The sequence below is a fragment of the Macaca nemestrina genome, chromosome 4 (genome assembly GCF_043159975.1).
Source record: "Macaca nemestrina isolate mMacNem1 chromosome 4, mMacNem.hap1, whole genome shotgun sequence".
Taxonomy (NCBI): Eukaryota; Metazoa; Chordata; class Mammalia; order Primates; family Cercopithecidae; genus Macaca; species Macaca nemestrina.
In genome coordinates, this window is record NC_092128.1 from 4,239,477 (window position 1) to 4,265,536 (window position 26,060).

General features: G+C 46.7%; 1 protein-coding gene across 6 annotated transcripts in view; it reads right to left on the reverse strand.

Moving 5' to 3' along the window:
* Positions 1-26,060, reverse strand: part of LOC105474947 (5-hydroxytryptamine receptor 5A) — an 87,666-nt gene that overhangs the window by 9,615 nt on the left and 51,991 nt on the right. For all 6 annotated transcript variants that reach the window (XM_011729896.3, XM_011729895.2, XM_011729894.2 and 3 more), the window contains one exon: positions 3,247-5,252. In XM_011729896.3, the coding sequence (XP_011728198.2) occupies positions 3,247-3,987 (741 nt within the window). In that variant the 5' untranslated portion in view covers positions 3,988-5,252. The remainder of the gene's footprint in view (positions 1-3,246; positions 5,253-26,060) is intronic.

Consider the following 26,060-nt stretch of genomic DNA (forward strand, 5'->3'; position numbering starts at 1 on the left):
TCCTAGGTTATCATGAACATTCCTTTTCATGCAAATATGAAAATACGGGGGGGCCATGCTCTGGGTGGATTAAGGTGACAGCATAGCACCTGTCAAAGAACATTGCTTATTTTAAGCTCACCGCTTAATTCAGTAACCTGGATCAAGGGCAACTCATCTCAATCAAGATTCTTTTAAAATTTTCTTATCTTAGGATTTGTAACCAAGTGTGTTCTTGTATAAGGTTGTAAGGCTGAGGTGTTTGTGTTGAGTAACTAGATCTTTGATTAAGAGATCTACTGTTAGGTAATTGTCTTAGATCTGTGTAAAAGACTTCAAACCTCTTGTCATGAAGCTGTACTGTTTGGCAAATGGTGTCATGCTATTCATCTACGTAGCCTAATGATGCTTGCTTTGCTTTTGCTGTTGTTTGTCTACATGTATAGTCTTTTTATATAGGTTGCTCTTCTAGGTGTAGGTCTGCTGCAGGGATCATATAGGAATCAAATATATGCATAGTTTCAGTATCATTGGTGGCCTATAATTTTGAGAGTCAGAGGGTTATTAACTTTGTCTATTATATATAGAATGAATAAGGATAGGAGGGCAATTAGGGTTAGATTAATAGAAGGTAAAATAGTTCACACTATCTCTACCTCCCAGATGTCTACACTACCTGTGGAGATTATCGGTGTTAGCCCCTCTGTTGTGAAAGTCAGGCCACCAGAGACGGACTCACTTCAGTAAATACCCATTGGACGACAACCAATCAGCAACAGCTTCTCCTACAGAGGATGCCATCTATCCACATCTCAACAATCCACCAACCCCTGAAGCTCCATACCTCCCAAAAGCGCTGTTTTAGGTCAGCATTCTGCTCTGCTCAGGCAAACTGCCTGGACAGCACAGCCCCTACTCACTCTAGTAAGGAAGGTATTTTTCTTTGTCATTTTATTTCAGATCTCTAGCACTGGCTTTCTTGTCCTTTGACAAGGGCAAGGCTTATCTGTCTTGTGTTGCCAGATCCCAGCTCAATGTCTGACTTAGGTTAGGATTTCATGGCATGTATTTGAATAAAACCCAGCAGATAAAGAAATGATAGAAGTGTTGTGGTGTCCCTAGGGAACAGCTAGCTGGTGGTAGAACTCATTTAGAAGCTTTGACACCCACTCCCACTATCACAGAACAATCAGGAGGCCTGGTTTGTAATTAACCCTTCAACATAACGTAAGGACAGAGGCAGTCACATATTATATTTAGAGTAGTGGATTATTTAGAGTCCTTTTGCTAAGTCAAGGGACCCATTTTCAAAACTGATCTGGGAGAGGTAGAGAGAGGAGAGAATACACACACACACACACACATATACACATATATATACACACATATATACACACACATATGTTTGTGTGTATCTATATAAAAAGCACAAAGATGTTATAATGCTTTGCTTCTGCTATCACCAAAGCAGAGAAATGAGAGTGCCCTTCATCCTTTTACAACAAGCCAGGGATGGAATTGTAATTAACTTTCTCCTTCTAAAGCTGTGTTTGGGGTTGACTGTAAATCATATTTGCCTGAATAAACATCAGGGGAGAGGAGGATTCATAAAAGGAGGACCCTTGGAGGTGACCAGTCTCCTTGTTCCTGGCCTGGAATTTGAGTGGACGCTCATATGCACGGAACATATCTTCAGGTGGTCTGATGGAAGCTTCAGTGTTCTTACCCATCAGCACTCTGTTCAGCTTAGAAATTGAATAGTTCAGAGTTTCCCAAATTCAGTACACTTGACATTTTGGTCTGAACAATTCTCTGTTGAGGTGCTGTCCTGTGCATTGTACAGTATTTAGCAGCATTCCTGACCTCTCTACACGACATGCCATTAGCACCCCATCCTCAAGTCTTCATCATCCGAAATGCCTCCAGACAGCCTAAATGTTTCCTGGGGGGCAATATCACCATTCGCTGAGAAGTGCTGCTATAGGTAAAAGAACAGGTAGCCTCTAACCCCTCATTTTCTTCCTTCCTCTAAGATGATGTCCTTTTTCCTCAGCTACACCTCTGGTCCCTCTGAGTTTGACTGACTGGGGATGGTTAGAATTAGCTACTGACTCTAGAAAGCACATACAGAGCTCAGGGTGCATGTCTATTTCCCTCCCTAGACCAAACTCTTCATGGGCAAAGACAACATCTCTATCATTATCTTACTTCTTGCACTAAGCCTGTAGTATGCACTCCATATGCTTGTTTCAGAGCCAACAACAGAAAATGGGGACTGTGTAGACTTCTGCTCTAACTTAAATGTGTGAATTAGATTCAAGGAATCTTCCTTGGTAATGAAGGGGAGCAGTCTTCAGAATCATGAGTCATAGGGCCAGATTATTAACAGTCAACAAAAAAACAGGAGTGGGAGAAGATGAGAAAAGCTCCTCGCTGTTGCTAAAGTGGTTGTCATGCAATAAATACCTCTCATAGAGAGCTGGGGAATTCTCTTTCCTGGATTTTTAATTTCCTTCTGCAGCTTTTCTCATGTTCAGGAAGGAAGACAAGTAGTCTTCAGTCACACCTACAACCTAATAGGGCTGTGGGGGATAGACCCAGAAAGTAGCACCCCAAGGCAGTGGAAGCAGATAACAAATGCAGGCTCTGGGACCAATGCAGGCAACATCTTCAGTCTTACGTCAGGATGGGAGGTTGCCACAGAATGACAGTAACCTAGGTGATACCATATTTTTAATAAATCGGTTGCTGTAATTTGCAAAGAAAAAGAATAGACTAGGATGAAGTGCTAATCTGCATCGCCTGACACACGGCAGTCTTCTTATCAAATCGTGCTCCCATCCCTGCCTCCCCTCCTCCTGGAACACCCCCATTCTAAGTGCGGGAAGCTGCTAGTTTTTCCAGTATACTGAATCAGTGTACCCCAGATACCAGTTTATCCAGATGTTCTAAAGAGTGTTATAGATCCATAGAATTTGGGGGCCAAAGGGGACCCTGTAGAATGAGGCAGTCCGAACTTCTCGTGTTCTGTATGTTTAACAAATAACTCATTAGAGAAGGAAAATGATGTGATTAGCTCTGTGAGAGGGAACATGTCAGAGCAAAGTATATCTATGATGCTTTCTTCCAGTCTCCCAGTTTACTCCCCTAACTCCCAAACACAAAAAGTTCCATTTTCTACAAGTGTGGGGGGTGGGGCAGGTGGCCTGGGGATATAGCCTGTACAGATGCAAGTCGAATATTTTTAAGGATTGCTGAGATACCCACCTCCACAGCTTCGGATATGGGTGAGACGCTATTGGTCTTCCTGGAGCCCACGCGGAACTTGGCAGCCTTATAGATCTTCCAGTACACGAAGAGCACCACACAGAGCGGCAGGTAGAAGGCGCCTACGGTGGAGAACACTGCGTAGGAAGGCTCGCGGCTTACCTGGCACTCCTCGCTGCCCTCAGAGTACGTCTCTCCCCAGCCAAAAAGCAGCGGTGCCAGAGAGATGACAGCGGAGAGCGCCCAGGTGAGCGCGATCATGACGTTGGAGATGCACTTGCGGGTGCGGAGCGTGTATTCCAGGTGGCGCGTGATGGACCAGTAGCGGTCCAGGGCTATGGCCGTCACGTTCCAGATGCTGGCTGTGCAGCAGAGCACGTCGCACGCGATCCACAGCTGGCACAGCCGCCGACCCAGCTGCCAGCGGCGCCCAGACAGCTCGTGCACCAGGCTCAGCGGCATGACTAGAGCAGCCACCAGGACGTCCGAGATGGCCATGGACGCCACCAGGTTGTGGGGCACGCGGTGGAAGGTGCGTACACGGAGGATGGTCGCCAGCACCAGCAGGTTCCAGGCGAACGTCGCCGCCACCAGAAAGCCCAGCAAGGTGAGAATAAGCACTCCGAAGACCGAGAGCAGGGGCGAGCTGGGGCGCAGATCGTCTTTGCCGAGGCTGTGGTTGGTCTCCAAAGGGGAGGGGGTGGAGAGGGAAAAGGAGGTTAGGTTCACAGGTAAATCCATCTCTGGGTCAGGAGAACGGCCTGGGGTACTTGCAGAAGGGGTGTTCAGGAGAACTTAAGGTGGCCGCTGTGCCCAGAGCCAATCCGGATGTTTGCAAACTCTGGCCAGTGGTGGAGTTTCTGGAAAGTGCCTGTGAATTTGACCCCAGTATCCTGCTAATGAGCATCCGTTGGAGATGGTGTGGTTGCAAGCGCGGCAGGTCTGAAGCCCTCAGAGGCTAAGGAAGCAGAGGCGAGGGGCTGCGTGTTGCAGCCAGGGCCCGCCTAAGCTGTCAGGAGCCCAGGGCTCCTCGCCTTGGTGGAAAAGGCTGTCTGGCCGCCCAGAGCCAAGCATCTCCCAGATCGGGGAGAAGCTGGGCGGCCAGCCGCGTGTGGGTGCAGGAGAGGGGCTGGTGCGTCAGAGCAGTCGCTCTCACCGCGTTGCCTCCCTGCCCACCCTTCTCTCTAGGCAGCCGGCTGCAGCCTTAACTCCGTGCTAGGGAAGCCAGTTTTGGGGGGACCTGCTTTCTGGGACCTGCCTTCTGTCCCAGTTGCCCCCGCCACCCCGTCTGAGGCTGCGGCTCCGGAGAGCGAATGCTGGCGCGCCCACCGAGACCTGCCTTATCCAAGCGGAGATCTAGCCCTACGTAAGCCATCAGCTGATAAGGCCGTCTCTCCCCGCCTCCTGGCTCGGAGTGCAAGGCTTTGAGGCTGTCCGCGGTGCTGCCGCTCTCCCCTTGCCCGGAGGCTCCCAGTGCGCGCCCCCACTTGTGGTGCTGTCCGCGGTGCTGCCGCCTCTCCCCGCCCGGGCGCAGGAGGGTTGGCGCTGTCCACGGTGCTGCCGCTCTTTCCTGAAATGGGTTCGCCACGTGGAACAAGTTGACCAATGAACTTTCCTCAAAACGTTCCCCTAGCCATCCACACACGTCCCTCTAGGGGTGGTCTGGAGGCCCTAGATACTGCTTTCTCAGCTTTCCGTAAGTATTTGCTCTTCCTACAAGAGTTCCGAGTTAGGGGTCTAAGATAGTTTCACTAACTTTTGTTCTCTGGAAGATTTCAGCACATGATTACTTTCCTCTTGCCCAATTCTCAGTTGTTTCCCTTAAGGGTTGTTTTCCTTAAAGGAGGAGAAGCAAGATAGCAGTTGCTGCTGTTCCGAGAGATGGCTGTCGTGTTGGAGCTAGAATGCTTCACCTAGCTCCAACATGAATGGCTGAAGAATGTTTTCTCTGCTTAGAGTCATAAGGCAGCTGGGTAGTCTCCAGTGGTCCCTACTAAATTTGCTTCCTGAGAAGGAAAAATTGGAGTATAAGTTATTATAAGAGCTCCATCTCACTCAAAAGAAAGAGGTTCTCCCCTCACATATGCACACAAAACAACCACAGAAATTGAGAAAATATCAGAAGCTTCTAACCAGAAATTATGATTTAAAGCACTTCATAAATAGACACAGGATATAGCAATATAAAAAAGCTGAAATTTTAAAAATGATGTGATAGAAATGGCAGAAAAAAAGTAAGGTGTTAATAAACTTTGTTTTTAAGTATATAAAATGAGTGTCGTGAAATCCTGTGCATTTACAAGCAAATTTAGTCAGAAACATTTTGGCTGTTTAAAGATTAGCAACATGTGTTGATATAAGATTTTGTTTCTTGCAGAGTAAAACAAGTATCAGGTGAATGCAGAGAAAATAGAAAGTCCTCCACTGGATCCCAGAAGATGGGACAACATCATTAAATACAGGATTATTCACAGGGCTATTTCAAACACCACTTAAAAACAGCTGACGGTGACTACCTGCGTGCAGTGCAACTGTGCATGGCCCCAATCAAGAAGCAAGCTTGTGCTTGTTTAGGGCACATCACCTTCTTGAGGCCATGGAACTAATGGGAATGAGATGTAAACTATGATTCCTCTTATTTGAAAAAAGTTCTGCTTCTAGTCTCAGGGCCTGTGACCTGGAGGAATGGATGAGCTGTGTTGCCCACAGGCAGGCCTCAATGGATCTCTCTCTACAAATCTCGAAAGGCATTGTGGGCTGGTGATTGTATTTCCTACTGATTCCCCAGGCCACAGCTGTCTGTATTGATAGCTAAGTGAGCAGCAGAACAGTTAATAGGAACAAAGCCAAGGATAACTGAGGATAATTTGTGAAAAATAGAGTATCATAAAGTTAGTGCCTGAATAGAATATTTCCACAAAGAGGAGATCCAATGGAGCATTTCAAGAGGGGATAAATCTTGTTCAGAAAGTCTGGTTTATCTCTTAAAACTAGACAAATAAAAAATCATAATATTTCAGCTTCATCTTAAAGCATAGCCCCAATTTTATCTTGAAAAACACTGAAAAGGAAAAAATCTGAAAAGGTATAAAACTCCCATCAGCCATATGGTACCTCTGAAATGGCAGTCTTGGGAAATATAATTTCCTGGGTTGTCACCTGATAAGGGTTAAATTGTGTCTCTCCCTCCCGCTCTCTTACCCCCTGCCAGATTTATATATGGAAGTCCTAACCCTGAGAACCTCACAGTGTGACTATATTTAGAAATAAGGTCTTTAAAGGGATGATTAAGTTAAAATGAGGCCATAGGATAGGGTCTCATTCAATCTGACTGATACCCTTATGAAAAGAGGAAATTTAGACATGCAAAGAGACACTAAGGATGTGTGTGCACAGGACAGACCCTGTGAGAATAAAGTGAGAATGTGGCCATCTACAAGGCAAGGAGAGAGATATTAGAAGATACCAGAATTGGAAGATTAGAAGATATCGGGATTGGATTTCCAGCTGCCAGAACTAGGAACAAATAAATTTCTAGTGTGAGCCACTCAGTCTGTGGTACCTTTTTATGGCAGCCCTAGCAAGCTAACATACCATGCGACAAAAGATACTAGCAAAAGATACAACCACATAACTGAACGAGGTGCTACACTGGGGGCAGAGGGAATTATAGACATATAAACACATCATGGGACATCTACTAAAACCTTTCCTTTACAAAATGTAGTTTGCAGCCATCTAGCAATCATTCGAGTGCAGAATCAGTTGTCTATTGAGGTTACCTATGGTTTGTAATCAAGTAATGCCATTGGCATATAGAAAAATACTTATTTTAGATGTTCTATAATGGGAAGGTATGAATCTATTTCATTCAAGTAGGAGCTCATTTTGTTGTTGTTGTTTTCGCTTCTGTTTTTTGAGGCAGAGTCTCGCTCTGTCGTCCAGGCTGGAGTGCAGTGGCACGATCTCGGCTCACTGCAGCTTCCATCTTCTGGATTCAAGCGATTCCCAGCTAATTTTTTTGTAATTTTAGTAGAGATGGGGGTTTTACCATGTTGACCAGGCTGGTCTCGAGCTCTTGACCTCAAGTGATCCACCCCTGTCAGCCTCCCAAAGTGTTGGAATTATAGGCCTAAGCCACCACGCCTGGCCAAGACCAATGAATTTTAATCTAACAGCATACAAAACATGCGAGACACAATTTCAGATCCCACATCACAGCAAACCTTTAAGGTACTACCACTCATTGGGTTTTAATACAGCATCATAGAAAAAAATCCATAATTATCTGAAAAGAGTATTAAAATACTTTATTTTCAGCTGTATATCTGTATGAAAGTAGATGTTCTTCACAATCTTAAACTAAAATAACATATCCCAACAGATGGAATGTAGAAACATTTGTTCCAGATGTCTTGAAGAGATTTGCAAAAATGTTAAACAATGTCTTTCAGAAAAATTTTTTGGAAAATAATTATTTTTCATAATAAGGTGTCATTTATATAACCATGTAATGGGTTTATTATTTTATGTTTAACAAATAAATACACAAATACATTGAAAATGTCTCCGGTTTATTTTCCAGTAAATATTAATGTGTATAACCCATGTAAACAAAAGCTTTTTGGGGTACTCAATTTTAAAGAATATGAAAGGGTCCTGAGACCACAGCGTTTGAAAATTGCTGTCATCAGAACATCACACTGATCCACTGTGTTGATGTGGGATGTTAATAAGACAAGCAAGAAAAGAAGTCTCAAGTTTGTTAGAGTCCTCGGTAAAATACATATGCTCCAAAATGTGAGAAATAATTTTGTCTTTGAAGAATCGGACACCCACGACGTCATTGATGATGTTAGGACTTCAGTGGCCCGGAGTGTGACAGGGTATTCCTTTCATTATAAAAAATATACATATTGCATCTGGTACCTCCCCCTACTGGCAAGGAAACCTAATGCTTGGTCAGCACTTTGAATGCCAGAGGCAGCTGCTCTGATTCACATCCTGGTGATGTGGAAAGGCTGCCAGGTTCGGTTGGGGCTAAGAGCAGGAAATGTCTCTAGCAGAAGTCCTGGCTGCAGTGAAAGCAGTCCTACTGCTTGGGCTTTCTGATTTGCAAAGCTTATGTTACTAGGAGTACCTATAATGGGAAAAAAATTCCATGAGGATTTTATGATAAACACTAGTAAAAGAGTCACAGTATAGACCCCAAGGGTTCTGGAGGAAAGTCACCCCATCTACAACAGGAAACATTACACTGTTGGAAAAGCAGTTTGTGTAAGCCAGGGCTCTGGCAGAAATAGAGCATCTGAGTATGAGACATTAAGTGACGCTGGAGCAAAATATAACCATCAAGATGTGGGATTTTGCAGACCCACCCACAAGATTAGGTGGGCTCAGCAGCAAAACAGCATGAAAGAGAAGTGGTGCAGAGCAGAGCTGGAGGGTGCAAGCCAGCTCCACAAGAGGTGGCCCAGGCCACCCTGCTGCCTGTCATCACTGTACAAGCATCTATCCCTCAGCTCAAAGCCCTAGCTGCATGTCCAGCTGATGGGGCACCAGCAGGGCGGAGGTGGATTCACAGGTGGGTCAGCCTGCTGTGTTGGTGCAAGTCAGAAAGAAGACTGCTGCTGTCTCGTGTCTACTCTGGGTGGCCTTGGGAGACAGCAGTCAGGGGAGACCCTTCCAAGGGGCAGAGCTCTAGGTGCTGCACCTGATCTTCCATTTTGTGTGGAAAGGGGAACACCCTGAAGGAAGACTGGATACAGACTCATGAGCAGTGGCTAAAGGTCTGGAAGGTGAATGACTGGAAGGAAGGAGGTCTGTGAAAGAGGCTTGTAGATGAACCAAAGGGAATAAAGACAAAGTGTAGATGTTTTTTTTATCACTTTTAACAACCTCCAGAGAGCATCTACTGCAGAATGGAACACTGGCGACAGGATGGCTCAGTCCACCAGTGACAGCCTGTCCCTTGTCCACCCCAGTTCAGCACAATAGTTGAGTAGAGTAGCCATGGTGGCTGGGAGGGAAGCCATGCACGGCTGAAGCAGCATGGTGTCTCTCAGCAAGCATGGTCTAGTTACTGCTGCCTAACATCCAACCTGCCAGTCATGGAGACCAGTGCTGAACCCCCAAATTGGCATATCCCCTAAGGAGATCGTCAGCCACCTTGAAGGACGGCTATTCATTGGCAGGGATGGGTCTGCCTCTCCTGCCTGCAGGGTCTCAGCCAGATCACTCTCCAAGGACCTTTGTAAGTTTCCATCCTCTGATACAGGATTGCATTCAGCATCCTTGTGGACCAGTGACCCCACTTTACAGCAATGAGCACATGGCCTTGGGTCCCTTCACAGACCACTTGTTGCAAGTCGAGCTGCACTTCTCCCCAAGTGAGAAAAAAGAAGTGTTGAAGTCCTCACCCCTGGTATCCATGAATCTGACCTTCTCTGGAAATAGGGTCTTGGCTAATGTAATCAAGTTAAGATTGTACTGGATTAATGTGGACCCTAAATCCAATGACAGTGACCTCATAAGGAGAGGGAGATGTGAAGATTCAGACACAGAGAGCAAAGGTCATGTGAAGACAGAGCCGAGTGATGCTGCCACATGCCAAGGAACACCGAGGATTGCCAGCAACACCAGGAACCAGAGAGGCCAGGAAGGACCCTTCCCTGGAGCCCTCAGGGAGCACAGCCCTATCTGCTGCACCTTGATTTCAGATTTGCAGCCTCCACACTGTTGGAAAATTGATTTCTGTTGTTTTAAGCCCACAGTTTGTGGCACATTGTTACAGCCACCCTGGGAAATTAATACACTATTTTATCCAGAAACTGCCAGCCTGATGGAGTGGGGGGATGGCCTCTCAAGTATGCTAGGGAGATACTACTAGGGGACACTACTCTGCAACACCATCCCTCTACATATAGTGATACCATAAATCAGTGTCATTTTATGGAGCTGTCCTTAAGGTAGACTATACGGACAGGCCTAGAAACCACAAAATAGAAGCACATCGTCATGCTTCCCGTCACAACCAGTGACCACCTGGCAATGTTGTCCTTCTTGTCTATGCAACTTTAGGCTCTGTGGGTCTAGAGGTTCTGGTTCCTAGAGAGACAGAGCTCCCATCAGGTGCCATAGCAATAGTTCAACACAACTTGTTCACTTTGGGCTGCTCATGCCAAGAGACTAGCAGGCAAAGATAAGAGTCATCAACCTGACAGGGATAACTGATCATGAGGTGGCAGGATGCAGCTATGGAGGGAGTAGAGAAGGATGTTGCATTAGCCCATTCTCATGTTGCTATGAAGAAATACCCGAGACTGGATAATTTATAAAGAAAATAGGTTTAACTGATTCACAGTTCCGCATGTTTGGAGAGGCCTCAGGAAATGCATAATCACGGCAGAAGGGAAAGCAAACACACCTTCATCACAAGGCGGCAGGAGAGAGAAGTGCCAGCAGGGAAATGCCAGATGCTTATAAAACCATCAAATCTTCCGAGACTCACTCACTATCACAGGAACAGCACAGGAGAAACCTCCCCCATGATGAAATCACTTCCCACTGGGTCCCTCCCACAACATGTGGGGATTATGGGAGCTACAATTCAAGGTGAGATTTGGGTGGAGACACAGCCAAACCATGTCAGATGTGTTTGGAAGCCAAGTGATGAGTGTGGACATGTCATTCTCCAGAATATAAATACATAGATGTGGCAGTCCTGGCATGAAAAGATCTCGGTAACCAGTGGGTCAGATCCCTCAGGGATGAGGGTCTTACTTCATGGATGATTCTGACATCAAAGTCAACAGAGATGCTAGCACAGGTGCAGGAAAACACAGGCAGGTAGTAGAGAAGGGAGATGATGAGTATCTGTCAGACTTGATACCAGCTGCAACAGTGAGGGTCATGCCTTATCCCACCAACCAGAACCCTGGATGGGAAGAACTCACTGTGAGAAGCAAGTGGGCTTGGGAGTATAAGGAGTGGACGCTATGGTATTTTGTCCAGGTTCCTCCCTCTGCACAGATTCTTCCTTCCCTAGATTCTGAGTATCAGCTATTGATGGCTCATAGCTACGTCCTTCATTGGGAGTTGAGCTCTGCTGCATAAAACAGCCTTGCCAATGTTGTCCCATCCCAGCAGGTGACCTGAAACCAGTGACTGACTGATGCAGGGATACAGATTCTCAGCTTCCTTGCCTCAATCTAGGACAGTTCCGATAAGCGACTCCTCAAAGCCCCTGAAGGATCGGTTGAGGTCTCGATTGTAAACACACTGAACATCTATTGCAGTATTCAGCAAGTTCAAATGCTTAGATAAACATAAAATACATAGCCTAGGAGAGTTCATCTTCTGAGGAAAAAAATCAAAATGCATGTGCCACAAAATGACGTTTCAGTCAACAATAGACTACATACACAATGATGGTCCCATAAGATTATGATGGAGCTAAAAAAAAAAAAGTCCTATCACCTAATGAGTCATAATAGCACAACATATTACTCACCTGTAATGCTGATGTAAATAGTAACATTGTACACCTTCACGGCATAGGAGCAATAGGCTATCCCATGCAGCCTAAGGTATAATAGGTTATCCCGTATAGATTTGTATAAATACACTCTATGATGTTTGCACAACAACAAAATCACTTAACCATGCATTTCTCAGAACATACTCCTATTGTTAAGTGACACATGACTGTACCTATTTATTGGATAAAGTTACTCACTAGCCTAAACTGAGTAAATTATTGAGATGAGATTACTTGAAGTATCTTATTCTAGAATAGAAATTATTTGTCTCTACTTTCTTATTTGTCTCAACTTAGAAATGTCCCACGATGTAAGAGGCTAAACATGAATCTTCAAAGAGTCATTATATTCATAACATTAAATTATTATCTTGGGAAGTGTCTAACAGTGGGATATGTAACATTTCTTGTTAATAGCCAAGTATCTTTTACTCATAGACCAGGTGCACAAACCACAGTTATTCTTGGTTTGCTTTTGCCCCTAGCATTCCTCAGGTATCTGAATTAAAGTGAAAGAAAACAGCAATGTGTGGGGAAAGGGCTGGGAAATAACCAAGGCCCTTTTTCCCCTGCCTCTTTTTAACCAGGCCAATAAGCTGCATCTGCAGTTTACCAGGCACATTTCAGAAAAGCTACTTTTATAATAGGCATTTCCTCCTCTTTGGCAGTGGGGTGAAAGCGAGAACGAGTCTGGCATTTTGTGAGGTCAAATCTGTCTTCAGTTACTAGAACCATCTGGCTTTTTGGAGGATGGCCCCAGTACTCAAATGGCTGACTATACTGTTGAGGGAAAGCCATACAGAGAAATACATTTTTACATAAGCTGTTTCTTGCAAAGAAAAGAATGATGGTCCTTGAGGACACCCTGAAGCCCAGAGCTTGCATAAGTTTCTCCCACCCCTTCCCTAGCTCTTCCTCCAGCCTGGGAGCTGTGGCAGGTGTCTCTACCCCACTCCACCCCCAGGCGACAGCCACTCCCTCAGGCTCTGCTCCCTCCCCTTCTCCTGGCTTCAAGACTAAAACCAGGGTTAAGGGGTAGCATTACCTGGCTAGGCCTGATAAGGGGGAAAATGTCTGTAACTGAAGGATTTGCAAGGAGTGTCTACAAGATCCCAGCAAGAATGAAGGGAGGACCCCAGGGACGAGATTTCGAGGGAGATTGACAAATGTCATCTGCTGGAGCAGATATAAAACTGAATAAGGAAGAACTTGTAGATTTGGGAGCACTCTCTCAGGACATGTTTATGGCAGCATGATTCACAATTGCAAAATCGTGGAACCGACCCAAATGCACATCAATCAATGAGTGGATAAAGAAACTGTGGTGTATATATACATGATAAAACACTACTCACCCATAAAAAGGAATGAGTTAATGGCATTCTCAGTGACCTGGATGAGATTGGAGACTATTCTTTTTTCGTGTGTTTGTTTGAGATGGAGTTTTGCTCCTGTTGCCCAGGCTGGAGTGCAATGGCACGATCTCGGCTCACTGCACCCTCCACCTCCTGGGTTCAAGCGATTCTTCTGCCTCAGCCTCCCAAATAGTTGGGATTACAGGCACCTGCCACCACTCCTGGCTATTTTTTGTATTTTTAGTAGAGACAGGGTTTTAGCATGTTGGCCAGGCCGGTTTCAAACTCCTGATCTCAGGTGATCCACCCACCTCAGCCTCCCAAAGTGCTGGGATTGCAGGCATGAGCCACTGCGCCTGGCCTGGAGACCATTACTCTAAGTGAATTAACTCAGGAATGGAAAACAAACATCGTATGTTCTCACTAAGATGTGGGAGCTAAGCTACCAGGACGCAAAGGCGTAAGAATGACACAATGGACTTCGGGGACTTGGGGGGAAGAGTGGGATGGGGTAAGGGATAAAAGACTGCAAACAGGATGCAGCATATATTGCTTGGGTAAAGGGTGCACCAAAATCTCACAAATCACTACTAAAGAACATACTCATGTAACCAAATACCACCTGTACCCCAGTAACCTGCGGAAAAATAAATAAATAAACCTAAAAAAGAAAGAACTTGTAGATTTGGGGGCACTCTCTCAGGACACGGAACCAGGAAGGACACCGTGGGGTTTGGCATTTGCCACTAGTGTGGCTATCAGCAGCCTGGGGAAAGTGATGGGTAATTAGTTGTGGAAATCCTGAGCTGCCTTGGCAGATGGGAGAGGAAGGAATAAAAGGCTGAGGGAAGTGGGTTTCTGGGACAGATAGATTATGTAAGGCTGGAAGATTCAGAGGATTACATTCCTGGGGGGCCCAGAGGAAGCCCCCTTCACCGAGGTCTTCAAGAAAGAACTAGTGAAAAGCTCAGTGGTAGATCCCCTTGGAGGCCAGGAATAATGGTAAGTGGCTGATCACGCACACCCTGAGATCACAAAAATCCACGGATCACACACATCCTGAGTTCACAAATATCCACGCATCACACACACAGAGTTCACAAATATCCACGGATCACACACACACTGAGTTCACAAATATCCACGGATCACACACACACTGAGTTCACAAATATCCACGCATCACACACACACTGAGTTCACAAATATCCACGGATCACACACACCCTGAGTTCACCAATATCCACGGATCACACACACACTGAGTTCACAAATATCCACGGATCACACACACCCTGAGTTCACAAATATCCACGGATCACACACACCGTGAGTTCACAAATACCCACGGATCACACACACCCTGAGATCACAAGTATCCACGGATCACACACACCCTGAGTTCACAAATATCCACGCATCACACACACACTGAGTTCACAAATATCCACGCATCACACACACACTGAGTTCACAAATATCCACGGATCACACACACCCTGAGTTCACAAATATCCACGGATCACACACACCCTGAGTTCACAAATATCCACGCATCACACACACCCTGAGTTCACAAATATCCACGGATCACACACACCCTGAGTTCACCAATATCCACGGATCACACACACACTGAGTTCACAAATATCCACGGATCACACACACACTGAGTTCACAAATATCCACGGATCACACACACCCTGAGTTCACAAATATCCACGGATCACACACACCGTGAGTTCACAAATACCCACGGATCACACACACCGTGAGTTCACAAATATCCACGGATCACACACACTCTGAGTTCACAAATATCCACGGATCACACACACCGTGAGTTCGCAAATATCCTCGGATCACACACACCCTGAGTTCACAAATATCCACGGATCACACACACCGTGAGTTCACAAATACCCATGCAGATGATGTGTCAAGCGGCAGGGGCCAGGCAGAGGCACTTGGTCACCAGAAGCTAGAAGCTCACGGTGACCATAATGCCAAGGAGCTGTGGCCAAGGGGGCTTGACCCCCTGGGATATGGGGAGAGGATTAAGAGAGCATGGCACCCCCAAGGCCAAAATAAGCCGGCCAGCAGCCAGGGTGCTGCTTTGACTTCTACCACCCAAATCAGGAAAACCTAAAAGCCACAATCCCTTGCAGACTGAGACCAATTTCCAGAGCTACAACCCACTGACTAAAAAGGAGGTCGGGTCCTAGCGGGAAGGACCCGGCAATATCATGTCTCGTATATGCCATCACAATTCCCCTAGTCCTTTCCCAGAGAGACCCACAGCCATCTCCTCAAGTGGCTGAATACAACCAAAAGCAGAATGCCCACACATGTTGAGGATTAGTATACCCAGGATCACCCATTTGTTATTAAAGCTTTCTAAATTCCCCTCACCCTCAGCTCTCACCTTAGCAGGTTACCTGGTGGTGTCCGTTGAACCTCAGTTCCTGAGGGGTCTGGACTCTTGGGAATCATACCTGCCCCAGCCAGCAGCACCTGCCTGTTCCCAGGTACAATGAGGACCCAGAAGGGAAGTCCTTTTCTTTCCAACCCCGTGACCAGAGACCACCAATCCACGCATCCTCACATCGGGCCACACTCAGTGGATTGCTAGGTACTTTGGTTGCCTCTTCTTCACCCCATTGATGAGAAAGTGATAGCCTGCCCTAAACAGTATAAGATGGCAGAACATGTGACACCTGGCCCTGGACAGACATGATCAATGGCAGTTTCTCAGTCACATAGACTCACAGCCCAGGGAGGAGGTCCCTGTGCCACATGAGGCCGCACTTGGGAGCAGAGTGCATTGGTCGGGGGAGGGGGAAGAAGGCTTTGTAGTGACAGGGGGTGGGCCGGTTGATAAGGAGGGTATTGTGGTGGCTCATTCCAGGAGGAGAATGTGAACAGCCTGTTTGAATAATTACAATAGTTGGCTGGAAGGTGGAACCCTTATGTTGAGGGCCAGGTGGGATGCAGCCCGCCCACCTGCTGGGAGAACTACCTGGGTAGGAGTCTTTCCCACTGGGGGGTGGAGATGGTGAGTATCTGGGGAGAGAAGAGGACCTCAGGGGTTAGACCTTGGAGCCCTGGAGGCCCAAAGGTGTCAAGGCAGCATTTGAACTTATATGTCTTACAATATGCCAGGTGTCCTACTTAAATAGCTTCAACCATTGGGGAAAGTTCTTCTATCTGCAGTCTTTCAAGGGCATCCCTGAATGTGACTGTAACACAGCTGTCATGCATTTGCACCCATAAAATGAGCCAAGTGAATCATCAACCAAGCTCAGGTTTCTCCTTCCTCCTCCTTCACTGATCATATGGGAGCTCCAACAACGCCGTAGCAGGAACTGGGGCATTGGCTGTGGTGGAACTGTGATGGGCAATGAGGGGGGCTGAGCTACCCGCTCATGCAATCAGGCCCCTGGAGCTATTGTGGGTCCATACCTCCACCTACCTTTTCTTTCAGGCAAAGCCAGCAAAGAGATTAACTTCTGGAAATTTTGTCCCATGGGAAGATGGTCATTGATTCCTGTGTTTCAGAATCACACCTAATTGGGGCCTTAAGGCAGCAACGGTCCTCTTCCAGCGGGTGCCAACACATGTCACAGACCCTGCAGTGAAGAGGCTGCACCTTTTTTCTATTAACTGATCAATAGTGAAAACGCCATGAGGCAATGGGTGTGAGTGGAGGGAGAGGCTGTGGTGACAGGAGCAGGCAGCAGGGGGGCCTGAGTCATCTGCCCATGGCATTTGCTTAGCATTCTGATGTGCTCAGTGCCTAGTCCCCCAGGCTATTTCTGTTTAATAATTGAATGCTTCCATGCGTGCCACCTTGATGATTCTGGCGTCTGATCGATCCACCTGTTTGCAATGATTAGTTAGGTTGCTTTCACTGCAATTTGGACTTACTGAAGAGCTCTCTTTTTCTCCTTAAAACTGGCAGCCCTATTAGTTACTTAGGGTAGATGCACCTGATAGCAATAATGTAACTTAAGCCGACCCTAAGAATGACCCCATATGGCAGACACACCTGAATGTGTGTTCAGAGTGGTGAGTGAGGACAATCTGGAGATTCATTCCTTGGCTATGAGGACTATCTGAGCACCTGACCTGTCCCACAGAACGCAGGCAAGGCAGGGGTTCAAGCCCCTTTGTTTTGGGTTAAATGGAGGTTTCTAGGTAGAAGTCGCTAGAAGGAGGTGTGAAGGGAAAGTCTGGGGGCCCAAAAATGACTAAGCTAAAGGGAAAAGTCAAGCTGGGAACTGCTCAGGGCAAACCTGCCTCCTACTCTATCCAAAGTCATCCCTCTGCTCACTGAGATGGACGCATGATGGCCTCCTTTGGAGAGGTCAATCAGAAACTCCAAAGAATGCAACCACTTGTCTCCCACCTACCTGTGACCGGGAAGCCCCCTCCCTGCTTCGGGTTGTCCCTGCTTTTCTGGACAGAACCACTGTACTTCTTACATATATTGATTGATGTCTCACGTCTCCCTAAAACGTATAAAACCAAGCTGTGCCCTGGACACATGTCATCAGGACCTCCTGAGGCTGTGTCATGTATCCCGGCCCGCGGGATAGTCGAAGCAGGCCCTGGAGGAGGGGGTGGGAATTTGGGGAACAAGAGATACGAGAAATGGAGACAAGACAGTGCTCTGATCAAGTCTCGTTTAATGGCGGTAATGCAGTGCCTTATATACACTTGGAGGGGAAGGGGTTGGGCCAAGGCGAAAATGATCTCATAGTGGAGGCGTGGCCAGATAGGTATTGGTTTCTCTGGTCGAACGTCATGTTGCACCTGCGCTGTCAGGTAGTAATTTTCGCGGGTGCGGGAAAAATGGGTGAAGAAGAAGCAGGAAGAGCGCCATCTTTTATGAGGTATTAATACAGGGAAAAAGGTAAATCTAGGGAGGAGGTAGAAGGTGGAAATGAATAGAGCTCAGGCGTTTTTAATCGTCAGTTATTATTCGCTATGGCCGGGGCTTGTAGCTCCGGACAGTCATGGGCAGGCATACTCAACCTTGGCAAAATAAACTTTCTAAATTAACTGAGACCATCTCAGCTATTGGGGGGTTCGCAGAGGGTGTTGTGAAAATGTCCTGTAAACTGCATGCTTTCCGTGGGCAGTAGCAGTTCTCCTCCCTGCCTGCAACCATGGGCCACCCTGTATGTAAGTTCCCCTCAGTAACCCCAACTCTCATTTGCTGGCTCTTGGTCTCATCTTTGGCCTCTTAAACTTGGTGCCATTCCTATTAAGTTAACAGGAGCCTGGTGCAACAGTTACCTGGAAAATGGGCTAGAGAAATGTAGCCCCAGTTCCAGGACAAGCATTGTACCACTTTCTTCAAGGTGGTATCCTTTCACTTTAGAGAGGATATTCTAATATACCCCATGCTACTAGATGTCCTTCCAGAAACATCTCTTGGGGCTCATGTCCCGTCTTCTAGTGGGCATTTTTTTTTGGGATTTCTGTTGAATTTGCTAATTCCTCCTCAGCAGGTGCAGTTGGAATCGCATTATCAATGTAACGACCATCTGGTATTATTTGGGACGTCAAGTTCCTTCAAGATGATATAATATGGAGGGCAGAAGAATTGACAAAGCCATGACATAACAAAATGAAGGTCAAAGTGGGTTGTTTCTGTTTGTTGTTTGTTTTTGCCCACTCGGTTACTGCATACCAGGTTCCAGGGTTTATGTTTATTTACTCCACCAAAAATAAGGCATCTGGGACGACAGCTGCTATCACCATAATCCACATTGATTACCCAAGACCCATTCACTCATCTTTTATGCCAGCCAAGCAGATGATTTAAATAGTGATACCTTAGGAACTGACCCCTTGCACTCTAATCTCCAAAATTCCCTCAGGATTACAGGGGTGCTACAGGGAGCCGTTTCACAGAATTTTACTTAGCCCTTCTTTTCCACACCAATTTTTACTTCACAGATGAGGGAGCTGATGTGGATATTCTGCAGCTGATTAAGCGTCTCTATTCTAAGCATTCAGGAATGGCGTAGGGGCAGCCACGGTTTGAGTCCGTGTGCTCACTGGGCCCACAGCAGGATAGACTTGGGCCAAGATTTTATCTCCTGACTTCCACAATCCCCACTCTGACTGGCACAGCGTGGTGGTAGGCAGAGGCCCCAGAGAGCCACGTTAGTGCAGATACAGTTTCTTATTTGAGTCACCCTGCTCCCAGCAAATTATGAGACAGAACATTGGGTATAAGCAGTTCGTTTGGGAGGTGATCTCTGAAAGCAGGAGCAGGGAAGCAGAGAGAGTGGGTGTGAGGAAGGAGGAGCCAATAAAAAGACACTGGAGAAGGCCACGTGCGGTGGCTCATGCTTGTAATCCCAGCACTTTGGGAGGCTGAGGCGGGCGGATCACAAGGTCAGGAGTTCAGGACCAGCCTGGCCAATATAGTGAAATCCTGTCTCTACTAAAAATACAAAAATTAGCCAGGTGTTGTGGCAGGTGCCTGTAATCTCAGCTACTTGGGAGACCAATTCAGGAGAATCGCTTGAACCTGGGAGGTGGAGGTTGCAGTGAGCCAAGATCGTATCACTGCACTCCAGCCTGGGCGACAGAACGAGACTCCATCTCAGAAAAAAAGACATTGGAGAGCTGGTGTCCACTGTGGACAAGCTGGGTGTGCTCCCCCTAAAGTCCATCCCTGAAGGGCAAGAGGCCACAACGCTCGCCTACTGGCTCCTGCACCCCATTGGTTGACGTTTGCTCCCAAGGCGTCACCACCTTGCTTCTGGGAGGCTTCTGCGTGCAGGTGCAGGCTAAGTCCTCAGTCCTCATGGCTGTGGAGCAAGCCCCGAGGCAGGAGGGTGGAGAAAGTGTGGAGTGCCACGCTGTGGGGTGCATGAAACTGTCCTGCTGAGCCGCAGCTGAGGTCAGAACCGGACCCCAGAGAAAGGGAACTTCCCCACAGCCAGTGCCTAAACGTCCTGCAGGGGTGTGCATTGCCCCTGCACACGGGTAAGGGGCCAGCAGTCTCCCTGAAGACTTTTGAAGGGAGACATGTAGTTTGCAGGTATGGCCACATTGTAGGGAATTTCCCCAAAGGGGCCCAGCCTTCTATTCAATCAAGAGGCCCCAGGACCAGGAGCAGGTCCGGTGAGGGACTTTGAAACTCAGCTGTAGGCCGGGTGCAGTGGCTCACGCCTGTAATCCCAGCACTTTGGGAGGCTGAGGCGGGCAGATCACCTGAGATCAGGAGTTCGAGACCAGCCTGGCCAACATGGTGAAACTCCATCTGTACTGAAAATACAAAAATTAGCCAGGTGTGGTGGTGTCTGCCTGTAGTCCCAGCTACTCAGGAGGCTGAGGCAGAAGAATCGCTTGAGCTGGGGAGGTAGAGGTTGCAGTGAGCAGAGATCGCGCCATTGCACTCCAGCCTGGGCAAGAAGAGCAAAACTCCATCAAAAGCAAAAACAAAAAACAAAGATCAGCTGTGGCAACTTGAGTCTAATTTCTGTCCACCAGACCCAGAAACATTTTTATTATTATTATTAAAGTTAACACCTTATTAGATTGCCCATATGTTCTATTCCTAAGGTTCCATAATTGACAAGCTACCTCCTGGGACCCTGGGATCAAAATGCTTTGATTGTCTCTTTCCCTAGAGCCTATTATATAAATTTTGTCAACCATGTCTCTGACAGTTGTTTCCTCTCTGGGACCCCATGATTTCCATTCAGAGCAGGAGCCCAATTCAATGTGTCATTTTTCTTTCATCCTCTCTATCCTACCTACCACAGCTTCCAACTTTTCAAGGATGGGCTGGGTGCGGTGGCTCACACCTGTAATCTCACACTTTGGGAGGTGGAGGCCAGTGGAATGCTTGAGCCCAGGAGTTCAAAACTAGCCTGGGCAATGTGGTGAAACCCTGTCTCTACAAAAAATATATATGCACAAAAATTAACTAGGTGTGGTGGTGCGTGCCTGTAGACCCAGCTAGTCAGCAGGCTGAGGTGGGAGGATCATTTGAGCCTGAGAGGCAGAGGCTGTGGTGAGCCAAGATCACGCCACTGCACTCCAGTCTGGGTAACAGAGCAGGACCCTATCTCAAAAAAACAAAAACAAAAACAACAACAACAAAAAAAACTTTTCAAGGGTGTTTCTGCTCCCTCTAACAATGCATTTCTGATTTTTTTCTTTTTTAATTTTCTATTTTGGAAAATTTCAAACTTACATAAAACTAAATCGACTGGCATAACACAATTTCACATACTCACCACCATGACACATGGTTCCCTTCAGATGACACCTATTCAGGGGCAAACTCATAACTTATTTTCACATTTGTTCTCTTATTCTTTGGAAAAATTGCTGGTTTGTGAAAGACTACAGACATTAGGAAGTGACATTTGGCCCTGGGCCCCAATGGACAGAAAGCCTCTGGTTCTTCTAAGCATAGATATTGTGATTATATCTAGAACCCATTCTATTCTAGCAATTATCTCTTCCATATCTCTTCCTTCAAAAACACTTTTTAACCAAAATATACTTTAATATATTTGGTATCAACACATGAAAACTTTTTAGATAAAAGATTCAAAGGAACAGACGCACGTAGTCTGTGGAGACTTGTTCTCATTAATTCTTGTCATCTTCTCCCTTGAACAAGGTTCAGGCATATAAAACACACAGACTGTGCCCCTGGGAAAGTGAACAGAAACAGTCCTGATGGGGACAAAGCTCCACGTGACATGACCACGAATCTGGGCAAAATTTCTCTCCTTCCACAGCCCAGAAGACAGCACTGTCCTAAGACTAGACACAGTACTACCAAGACACATCACCGATTCTGAGTAATGAGAACACACAGACCCGTGGGGGGAACAACTCACACTGGACCCTCTCGGAGGGTGGGGGGTGGAGGGTGGCAGGAGGGAGAGCATCAGGAAGAAGAGCTAGTGGATGCTGGGCTTAATACCCAGGCGATGGGATGATCTGTACAGCAAAGCACCATGGCACACGTTTACCTATGTAACAAACCTTTATTTGCGCATCCTGTACGTGTACCCCAGAACTTAAAATAAAAGTTGAAATCAGAGTGAATCAAATATCTTTACACCCTTGAAGTTTCAAAGCACAGGCCGGGCACGGTGGCTCAAGCCTGTAATCCCAGCACTTTGGGAGGCCGAGACGGGCGGATCGTGAGGTCAGGAGACCGAGACCATCCTGGCTAACATAGTGAAACCCTGTCTCTACTAAAAAAATACAAAAAACTAGCCGGGCGAGGTGGCGGCCGCCTGTAGTCCCAGGTACCCGGGAGGCTGAGACAGGAGAATGGCGTAAACCCGGGAGGCGGAGCTTGCAGTGAGCTGAGATCCGGCCACTGCACCTCAGCCTGGGCGACAGAGCAAGACTCCGTCTCAAAAAAAAAAAAAAAAAAAAAAAGAAGTTTCAAAGCACAATCCACAGTTAAAAATGTAAGCCACAGAGTGCTTTGGAGTGACCTGTATTCTCTGAGATGTGTGTGTCCAGCAATCGTAGCTCAGCACGTGACTTATTCGGAAGGGGTGACACCAGAAACACCGCCGAGATCAGGAAGAAAGCTGACTCTTTGGACTCTTACTCCAAGTCTCCTTGGGCCAGATTTCCAACAGTTGCTCAACTCACTTCTCAGGTTGGAAGTAGCACCTGGAGTGGTGGCCTATGCCTATAATCCCAGCACTTTGGGAGGCTGAGATGGGCAGATCACTTCAGTGCAGGAGTTTGAGACCAGCCTGGGTAACACGGCGAAACCCCATCTCTACAAAAAATACAAAAATTAGCCAGGCATGGTGGCGTGCACCTGTAGTCCCAGCCAATCGAGAGGGGAGGCAACTGATGGATGGTGTGACATGATAGTGACGGGTGTGAGGAGAGGCAGCAGGCTGGTGCAGTGCAAATATGCATGGAGTCCATGCAGGGTGAACGGCTTTAAAAATGGGTCAAGTTCAGATCCTGTAGGTTGTGAATGTGGAAAGAGTGATTAATCATCGTTCAATAAGAGCTCCAGATGAGCACAGCTTAACCCCAAAGCACACGTTACTCTTTAAGAGGCCAAGCTCTATAGGGAATGGTTAGAGGATTGCTGTACTAATGTCATGAGTCATCTCCACTCAACTGAGAGGGTGCAACTATGAGCTGAGTTTTCGAATCCCTCCCTGGATGACTTCTCTACTTCTGCTCTCTGCATTGTAGCCATGGCGCTGATTCCTCCGGAAGTCAGCACTGATGCATGGACGGAGCATCAGCCCTGCAGCCTGGATTCCAGTCCTGACCCTGACAGATTAGCTCTGTGACTCTCCTCTCACTTACAAAACTGGACAACAGTGTCCGCCCTGCCTCGGAGTCACAGCGTGGGGGTAAGGATCAAATGCTCCTGCGGACAGCAATAAGCATCGCAGCCTGAATGCAGCAAAATCTCATCACAGTGTCCTAAGAAACGGACAAAAGCACAATGAGCTCTGCTACCCTGTTCCTTCTAATGAGGTTGATACTGCTCTGTTCTCAAGGTGCTGTGATTTTCCTCAATGCAAAACTCTTCTTTAAAAGAATACGTAATATGGCTCACCAATGGTTAGTGGTCTCTACACTTCAGCCACATTTTCCAATAGTGGGGGTGGGTTTCATGGAGTCCATTCATGCTAAGACCCCAATCATATCCTAAGGAGTTGGCCATCTGCATGCGCATATCACACATGCAAGGGGGTGATATCTGCCTAGTTCTTTAAGGCACCCTGACCTCTGACAGCACAACCTATAGGCTCTTCTACAGGTTGAGCTTCTAACATCACAGACATAAAAGCAGTCATCCAGACTCACAAGACTCCCCCAACGCTGACTGCCTCACCTGTCTCAACTGCTTCATTTTAAATCTTCCCCAGGCTCAAGACTTCACTTTTGCCCTAACTGCAGTCTCTGTCTAGTAAATGTTCCTTCCCACGCTCACACGTTGGCTTTCCCATGAGAATGCCCATTTCATTCTCCCCTGCCATTCCTGGCATCCTTTGTTGCCTTGATGTCCCAGTTCAACGCTCAACCCGGGCTTCACTGGTGCACTTCCATACCCAGATGTTAGGCAGCCGGGTGTGGAAAACGTTGGAGCCAGGAGCACTGCATTGGGTGAGCCGGCTCTCTTATCCAAGAGGACCCAAGTTTAACCATCTCTACAAGTAAAGTTGGACTCCAAGAGTATGTTTCAGATTGTTTTCTGAGGGTCCCTAGTGTCCAGATGTGGAGATTCTGATCAGAATAGGCTTCAAGCAAACACGCTCACCGTCAACAAGAGCATTTTAGTTTTTGTCCGTCCATATAGGAGTTCTACATAAGATCTTGTTCTTAAACTAATTGAAAACCATTTTCCGGCCGGGCGCGGTGGCTCATGCCTGTAATCCCAGCACTTTGGGAGGCCGAGGCGGGCAGATCACGAGGTCAGATCGAGACCATCCTGGCTAACATAGTGAAACCCTGTTTCTACTAAAAATACAAAAAATTAGCCAGGCGTGGTGGTGGGCACTTGTAATCCCAGCTACTTGGGAGGCTGAGGCAGGAGAATGGCGTGAACCTGGGAGGCAGAGCTTGCAGTGAGCCGAGACTGCGCCACTGTACTCCAGCCTGGGGAACAGAGCAAGACTCCATCTCAAAAAAAAAAAAAAAAATTCCAAAATAATCTCTTGTGTCTCTTCCATCGTCAGTGCCATGAACAAGGTTGACCTCAATATCACCAAGCTTCCCCCAGCCATGCTGACTGGCAGGAACCACAGCCCTGATGCTGACTGTGTGTGACAACCTTGAGTGGCCATCACCAACTTGGGAAGAGCTGTCTGAAGACCTGAAGACCTAGCCATAACCACAAGGCAAGAACAGCCTCCTCAGGCAGGAAAAACCTGCTACACCCGCCAAGTGCAGGCCCAACTGGTGGTTGCAGTTTGGAATTGGTTCGAAAGACTAATTAAAATAAGAAAGAAAATAAACACTGACTCGGCCCATGGCTACTATAGGTAGTGTCGCCCCACCAACATTTGGCCCCCACATAGGCAAGAGGATAGCTAAGATTTCTATCTAGTAGAGTATTTCTCAACACCTAAATCATGCCTTCCTCTGATGACTTTTACATGTTCATTTTCATTTCTTATCCTCATCCCAAATAGGAACATCACTGCCCCTTCATCAATAAATGACTGAGTTCTGACTCTTGAGCCAAAGAAAGACATTGCATCTGTATCTAACGTTCTAACCTTATTTTTGTCTCATTTAATCTTATCCCATCTTTTCACTGTCCCGCAAGACTACCATCCCCTCATTCATGACAAGTATTAGGACAATAGTAACTTTCTTATTTTTGCCCCTAACTGTCCCTTTTATCTAGATCTTCCAGGAGGAAGCAAACTACATTCTTTGAGGCCCATGAAGCAGTGACTAATGCTCATCTGAATAAAAATGGAGTGAAACCATGAGACTGGGTCAAGGCCTCATATTCTACCCCTGAGAATTATGAGATTTCTCCAAGGTTAAGCTCAGTCACTCAGGAAAATAATGTAATGGCATAGCTAAGTGAGTGCTGTATATGCTCTGAATGTATGTATGCAACAACCATCTGCTGCCCTGTGTATTATTTTGCAGTCATTTTTAACCAAGAATGCAGTTGGCTGCAAGGATGGCAGGTGAGCAGTGATTCCAAAACAAGATAATCTGGCATAACAAGAAGCCTGGGGACAGAAGGCCTAGGGCTAGTGTAGGGGCTTGGTGGTACCATCATGTGTGTGTGTGTAAAATCCATGCAAATATACATAAAATGCTTGAGAAATTGAATTGTGGAGTATTTAGGTTCAATGTCTCCAGAGTCCCCAGAACTAATGTATTTCTCATAATACTGTATTTCTCATGTATTTGAA